The 7085-nt window shown below is 44.9% G+C and overlaps 2 protein-coding genes across 3 annotated transcripts in view; both read left to right on the top strand.

The window, feature by feature from the left end:
- g2e3 (G2/M-phase specific E3 ubiquitin protein ligase) overlaps window positions 1-2085 on the top strand; it is a 7452-nt gene extending 5367 nt beyond the window's left edge. For both annotated transcript variants that reach the window (XM_035611483.2, XM_035611484.2), the window contains 5 exons: window positions 10-194; window positions 293-465; window positions 762-801; window positions 901-1072; window positions 1236-2085. In XM_035611483.2, the coding sequence (XP_035467376.1) occupies window positions 10-194; window positions 293-465; window positions 762-801; window positions 901-1072; window positions 1236-1531 (866 nt within the window). In that variant the 3' untranslated portion in view covers window positions 1532-2085. The remainder of the gene's footprint in view (window positions 1-9; window positions 195-292; window positions 466-761; window positions 802-900; window positions 1073-1235) is intronic.
- Window positions 2086-5400: 3315 nt separating this feature from the next.
- Window positions 5401-6733, top strand: LOC118286794 (sec1 family domain-containing protein 1-like). Its single transcript, XM_035611495.2, has 3 exons — window positions 5401-5554; window positions 5840-5929; window positions 6273-6733. Exons 1-3 carry the CDS (start codon window positions 5509-5511, stop codon window positions 6368-6370), a joined length of 234 nt encoding a protein of 77 aa, XP_035467388.1. The 5' UTR covers window positions 5401-5508; the 3' UTR covers window positions 6371-6733.
- Window positions 6734-7085: the final 352 nt, after the last annotated feature.

Raw genomic sequence — 7085 nt, 5'->3', positions numbered from 1 at the left:
TGTGTCCAGCTCTACGTGAGGATCTGTACTTTGACGTCGGCTGCCTGCTCGCCCTCTCTCTGGTTCACGGTGGTCCGTCCGTCGGCTTCTTCTCCTGCGCTCTCTACCAGTGTCTGTTCAACTACCCGGCGAACCGCCCGCTCGCCGTCGCACACATGACCCCCGACACATGCTTCACACGCCAAGTCAGCAGGGTGAGAGAGGAAAAAGACAAGACACACAAACCCTCCTTTGCCTTTTTTAACGGTTTGAGGCGGAGCGATTCGATTGGCTGCTTTTTTTTTTGTTCCAGATTGCAGAGGCGGAGTCTTTGGACAGCCTGAGGGACGCCATGGTGTCCAGCAGGGAGTTCCTGGAGGTGGCCGGCTGCGACCGGCCAATCGGCAGCCTGGAGGAGAGAGGGGCACTGGTGGAGGATCTGGTGGGTTTCACCCTGATCACCAGGATGCAGCTTCCACTGCAGAGGTGAGACAATTCACTGAGACGGAGACGGATGGAGACGGTGTATTAGAGCATTGTACGGCAAAAAAGATGGGGAGGGGTGGGACAATATTCAGACAATAAAGTCGTAAATTTACAGAAAAGAGTATCTAAATCTAAGATGGCAGATTTACCCCCTGACTCCGTCTTATTTGTGCTTCCTACGACGACCCTAACACGAATCCTTTGTATGTTTTCAAATGTTTGGAAAAAAATATGTATCAGAATTATTAGACTCCGACACTGAAAGTTCGTAGCTCTAACACTTGTCTGTCCTGCAGGTTTCGTGAAGGTTTGCAGACGTTGGGCGTCTTCGATCAGGTGACTACCCCCCACCCCCCGTGTGTTTTTAAACATGTCACTCATTTATCGGGCTGAATTTTCCCCTGACCTTCTGTTCTGCGGTCTGATCCGATCCAGGTGCAGCTCTTCCCAGCAGAGTTCCGCAACGTCTTCTGCGAGGCGACCGCTCGTCTCTCGGCTCAGCTGCTCGCCGAGCTCTTCACCGTCAACTGGTCCGAGCAGACGGAGAAGCTGAACAAGGAGACACCCGTCGTCACCTTCTGGAGACACTTCCTGCTGGAGTGTGAAGGTATACAGACGGTTTCTATGACGACGGACCTCCGCTCATTAAAACAACTTCTACAACTGAACTGCCTCATGTCTCCTCTGCTCTTCTATCCTCTTTCCTCACCTCCCTTGTATCCTCTCTTGTCTCCTCTTCCCTCGTCTCCTCTCCTGTCTCATCTCCTCAGTTGGGCGGAGCTCCATTTCCCTCCAGGACGTCCTTCTCTTTGCCACGGGAGCCGAGGAGCTTCCGGTTTCTGGCCTCCTTCCTCCTCCCCTCATCTCTTTCCTCCACCCCTTCAGCTCCTCCCCTCCGGGGGAGAGAGAGTGGGAGTACGGGGGCCTCTTCCCTCAGAGCGAACCCAGCTCCAAGCTCCTCCTCCTGCCCGTCACCTCGTCCTACGGGGCGTTCAAGAGCTCCATGGAGCAGGCGGTCAGCCACCATGTGCACCTCCTCCCCACGCAGAGCAGCTGTTCGTCCTGATCATCACCTGAGAGACCAGAAGAGACACACCCACAATTTTAACTCTGGGACCAGGGCCGGTCCCCGATTCTGACCAATGATGCGTCAAACAGATACAACCAGTGGAAACAATAGCCTGACCAGTAATCAATACTCAAGCCCTCGATCGATGACATGAGTCAAAATGATTAAACAGAAACCACCAGTGAGTTTTTAATGCCTGAGAACATGATGCCCCTGAACTTTACCTTTGAGGTGCTGGTGATGCGACCACGTGAACATTTTCTGTATTAATCTTACAGACAAAGACTTAAATCTTCCCTTTTTCTCTTAAACAATCAAAACGCTGACGTTATCGTGAAATCATCTAATTTAATATTCTTTAAAAGTTTTCTTTTGTCAAAACTCTGGTGCTGGTTTTCTTTCAATGACTTTGCTTAAAGAGCTCTTTTTGCTAGTCATATTTTGTTTTTATTGTACATAGTTTGGCTTTTATTGATGTTTGGAGGTTTGTTGTTTTTTAATTCTACATTTGATTTTTGAAAATAAAGAAAGCGTGTAACGCTGCAGTTGAACGGCACCGATTAGGTTTAACGCAACCAACTAAGACCGACAGGGGACACTTTATGGCGGCGCACCTCTGATTCCATTTCCAGTTTCCGGCAGCGTCTGAAAATTCAACGTGAATGTGACGTATTCTGGAGCGTTTAGTTCAACAAGCGTATTTAACACGACGTAGAAACATGGAGACTCACACGGAGGTCGGTCCACCTCATGTGACTATATTTAACTCTTAGATGAACAGAGTTATGGACAATAAGTTCTTACACACTAGCATTAATTGATTATCTCACTTTACCTTCAACATATTAATTAATGTGTCATATCTCACAATCCTTTATAAGATACTTGAATATGAGTAAGTTGGTTCTTATTATTATTATTTTGATCATCATCTTTTTCTGATCTCACTCACTCACACAACTTAAATTACTTTGTAGATTCATAATGTAGATTGTAGATTTATAATCCAAATTCTTAACCAACCAATAAATCATGATGGTGTTTGAGTTGACAGAAGATGAATCAATCTGTCCGCATAGATCAATAAGTATGATTGTATAATCAGAACTGTCAATGGTACTCAGGTCATTTTTAATCACTTATTAAAGTCAGAGGTCTGTGGCTCTTCTGTGACTAACTGCAGATGATCTATTAAAATGTTTCTAATATGATATGAAACTAAGTGAATCAGTCAGCGGTGAATTAATATATCCCATCATGATCAGGATACTGTACTCGATTGGTTCTGTCTGTTTGTAATGTTGATGGCTTTCTGTTTTCCTCTCTTTCTGTTTCTCTTTGTTCTCGTGAATCACGTCGTCGTCATCGTCACTGCAGCTCAGAGGTTTCACCTGTCTGACATGTTGGTGTGGATCTGGACAAAGGGGGCGGAGCCAGCAAGGTCTGGTCTCTTTCTGTGAGACAGAAGGTTTTTTTGAACATGTTCACTGATTTCACAGAGAATAATTCATGAAAACTATCAGATTCTGTGAAGACAGATCATCTGTTGGAGGTAAATATATAAATAATCAGTCGTGTCGTGGTGCGTTCACACCGGACGAGGAGATCTCATGCAAAGACGCGACTAGACGCAAATTTAGTTCTGTATTCTTAAGTTCTAATAGTTGTTGTACATCTGTCCACCAGGACTGTACTCAGAACTTTCAACATTTCAACATTCATGTAGATGTTGCCACCGACAACAACAGTTCTGTTGGGTTTGACGAAGCGAGACCCACATGCAGAAGAGTAGTATTTTAAATTAAGTAAGGAAACAACTATAAGACAAATAAAAGGTTGAGGTTTTCCAATATCCCCCTCCCCCTAACACACGGGGGAGGGGGACACATATCACCATCAGCATTAGACAAAAGTATTTACCTGGAAATATACTGAGATATATTTACTGGCACAGAACTCCACAAGGAGCAACAGTGAGGTTTCCTTCTGCACTACAGGTCAAACTGGAACCATCTGGATCACAGACCATCTCATTCACTCCGTAGTAAACACCTGTAAAACAGAGAGGATTCAGTTTCTCTGGTTCAGGTCTCTGGTTCAGATCCGTCTGGTTCAGGTCTCTGGTTCAGATCCGTCTGGTTCAGGTCTCTGGTTCAGATCCGTCTGGTTCAGGTCTCTGGTTCAGATCCGTCTGGTTCAGATCCGTCTGGTTCAGGTCTCTGGTTCAGATCCGTCTGGTTCAGGTCTCTGGTTCAGATCCGTCTGGTTCAGGTCTCTGGTTCAGATCCATTTGGTTCAGGTCTCTGGTTCAGATCCGTCTGGTTCAGGTCTCTGGTTCAGATCCATTTGGTTCAGGTCTCTGGTTCAGATCCATCTGGTTCAGGTCTCTGGTTCAGGTCTCTGGTTCAGGTCTCTGGTTCAGATCCGTCTGGTTCAGGTCTCTGGTTCAGGTCTCTGGTTCAGATCCATTTGGTTCAGGTCTCTGGTTCAGATCCGTCTGGTTCAGGTCTCTGGTTCAGATCCGTCTGGTTCAGGTCTCTGGTTCAGATCCGTCTGGTTCAGGTCTCTGGTTCAGATCCATCTGGTTCAGGTCTCTGGTTCAGATCCGTTTGGTTCAGGTCTCTGGTTCAGATCCGTCTGGTTCAGATCTCTGGTTCAGATCCGTCTGGTTCAGATCCGTCTGGTTCAGGTCTCTGGTTCAGGTCTCTGGTTCAGATCCGTCTGGTTCAGGTCTCTGGTTCAGGTCTCTGGTTCAGATCCGTCTGGTTCAGGTCTCTGGTTCAGATCCGTCTGGTTCAGGTCTCTGGTTCAGATCCATCTGGTTCAGGTCTCTGGTTCAGAGCCATTTGGTTCAGGTCTCTGGTTCAGATCCATCTGGTTCAGGTCTCTGGTTCAGATCCATCTGGTTCAGGTCTCTGGTTCAGATCCGTCTGGTTCAGATCTCTGGTTCAGATCCGTCTGGTTCAGGTCTCTGGTTCAGATCCGTCTGGTTCAGGTCTCTGGTTCAGATCCGTCTGGTTCAGATCCGTCTGGTTCAGGTCTCTGGTTCAGATCCGTCTGGTTCAGGTCTCTGGTTCAGATCCGTCTGGTTCAGGTCTCTGGTTCAGATCCATTTGGTTCAGGTCTCTGGTTCAGATCCGTCTGGTTCAGGTCTCTGGTTCAGATCCATTTGGTTCAGGTCTCTGGTTCAGATCCATCTGGTTCAGGTCTCTGGTTCAGGTCTCTGGTTCAGGTCTCTGGTTCAGATCCATCTGGTTCAGGTCTCTGGTTCAGGTCTCTGGTTCAGATCCATTTGGTTCAGGTCTCTGGTTCAGATCCGTCTGGTTCAGGTCTCTGGTTCAGATCCGTCTGGTTCAGGTCTCTGGTTCAGATCCGTCTGGTTCAGGTCTCTGGTTCAGATCCATCTGGTTCAGGTCTCTGGTTCAGATCCGTTTGGTTCAGGTCTCTGGTTCAGATCCGTCTGGTTCAGATCTCTGGTTCAGGTCTCTGGTTCAGATCCGTCTGGTTCAGGTCTCTGGTTCAGGTCTCTGGTTCAGATCCGTCTGGTTCAGGTCTCTGGTTCAGATCCGTCTGGTTCAGGTCTCTGGTTCAGATCCATCTGGTTCAGGTCTCTGGTTCAGATCCATCTGGTTCAGGTCTCTGGTTCAGATCCATCTGGTTCAGGTCTCTGGTTCAGATCCGTCTGTTCAGATTCACTCACTCACTCGCACAGTGAGTGACGATCTGCCTGGAGGACATGTCCGATTTTTTGACAAAACAATTTTAAACACAGGGTTCAAATGGTGATTTGTGAAGTTTCGGCTGATTTGCATATTGTCGTTCGACTCCTCCACAAAGAAGGTCACATGTCCCAGAACCAGTCTGAAAAGATTGAGTTTTCAAGTTTTGTGTGCGGATTTTGTGTGTGTGTGTGTGTGTGTGTTTAACTTCAGGTGTTTGATCAGTACCTGAACTTCATCACTCTGGAAGACGACATGTTCATCCTGTGTCACCAGAGCAAGGAGCTCATCTCCTACCACGGTAACACACACACAAACACATAAGCATATATCACACTGTATCTTTCACAGTAACAGTAAAATACAATGCAGAAGAAAAAGAAGAAGAAGAAGAAGAAGAACAGAGTTCCAGGAAAAGAATTGACAGTTTCATCTTGGTGAAACTTATCAGATCGACAGATTTGCGTCACTGGAGATTCCTGACACTTGGAACAGGAACGTCTCTGACCCCTGAAGGTCAAACCTGGAACATTCCCCTGTAACTCTGACTGATCAGAGAGTTTGTCTTCCTGTCTCACCTGTGCAGCCATCAACAGAGCAGACATCCAGGACACGGACATGGAGGCCATCATGGACACCATCGTCGACAGTCTCTTCTGCTTCTTCGTCACACTGGGTGAGTTAGTGTGGTTTGTGAAAGAGAGAAAGTGTGTTTGTGTGGTTGTTGCAGCTTCCGTTCACTAGGGGGAAGCGTTCACCTGCTTTAAAAAATGTGGTTCAAACGAGTCTGCAGATTGACTCTCAGTTATGTATTTATGTAAACAAAGTTCCTCTTGTCGAATGAGCTCATTTACCATTTGTCCTTTATATTCATTTAACTTTTTAACCTCCAACGCAAACTTTTATGTCTCAGTGGAAATAGAAGAAGAAGCTTCGGTTCATTTATTTCATTTTGAATATTTGTACTTGTTCAACGAGCTGAATCTCTCTTGTTGACGTTGTCGTCGTGTTGTGTTCAGGTGCCGTGCCGATCATCCGCTGTCCACGGGGAATATGGAGTTATTTTCTATCTTCATTCAAGAGCCTGGTCTTTCGGTTTGTGCGCATCACTTGGTGATATCTCGTTCAGATTCCTCATTCTTTCCTTCAAAATCTGCCCTCCCACTCAAACAGCTCCTTCTTGTGCTCAAACACTTTTTTCTTGCATTTGCATTTATTGCTTGTGAGCAAATAAATTGTTGCTCGCACTTAGACTATCAAACCCTCAACCAGTAGGATTCCAGGTGTAGTGTTGAACGTCAGAGAGAATTGTTTCGATTGTTTCAGTCAAACTGTGTCATCGAATTATTAAATATAAACTTGATCCACCAGTTAACTCATCGACATCATCAGATGTGCTCTATCATCACAAAACAATATTTATTCTAGACGGATATTCCACAAAACCAGGCGCTGAATTGATGACATGTATATGTGCAACAGGTATGTATATGTGTATATAAGTATGTGTATATCTAAATGTATAAACATATGTATATGTATAAAATTATGTATATATGGTTATGTATATACGTATGTATATGTATATAAGTATGTATAGACGTGTGTATATAAGTATGTGTATATCTAAATGTATAAACATATGTATATGTATAAAATTATGTATATATGGTTATGTATATACGTATGTATATGTATATAAGTATGTATAGACGTGTGTATATAAGTATGTGTATATCTAAATGTATAAACATATGTATATGTATAAAATTATGTATATATGGTTATGTATATACGTATGTATATGTATATAAGTATGTATAGACGTGTAT

Source organism: Scophthalmus maximus, chromosome 15 (genome assembly GCF_022379125.1).
Source record: "Scophthalmus maximus strain ysfricsl-2021 chromosome 15, ASM2237912v1, whole genome shotgun sequence".
NCBI lineage: Eukaryota > Metazoa > Chordata > Actinopteri > Pleuronectiformes > Scophthalmidae > Scophthalmus > Scophthalmus maximus.
The sequence above is the reverse complement of the archived record's forward strand: the minus strand, read 5'-3'. Positions and strand labels throughout refer to the sequence as shown.

What these genes read in the sequence shown, in the direction of transcription:
- LOC118286794 (XM_035611495.2), top strand. Translation starts at nt 5,509, where the DNA reads ATGTTCATCCTGTGTCACCAGAGCAAGGAGCTCATCTCCTACCACG. An exon ending in GGAGCTCATCTCCTACCACG is followed by an intron (nt 5,555 to 5,839) that starts GTAACACACACA and finishes TCACCTGTGCAG; the next exon opens with CCATCAACAGAGCAGACATC. An exon ending in CTGCTTCTTCGTCACACTGG is followed by an intron (nt 5,930 to 6,272) that starts GTGAGTTAGTGT and finishes TGTTGTGTTCAG; the next exon opens with GTGCCGTGCCGATCATCCGC.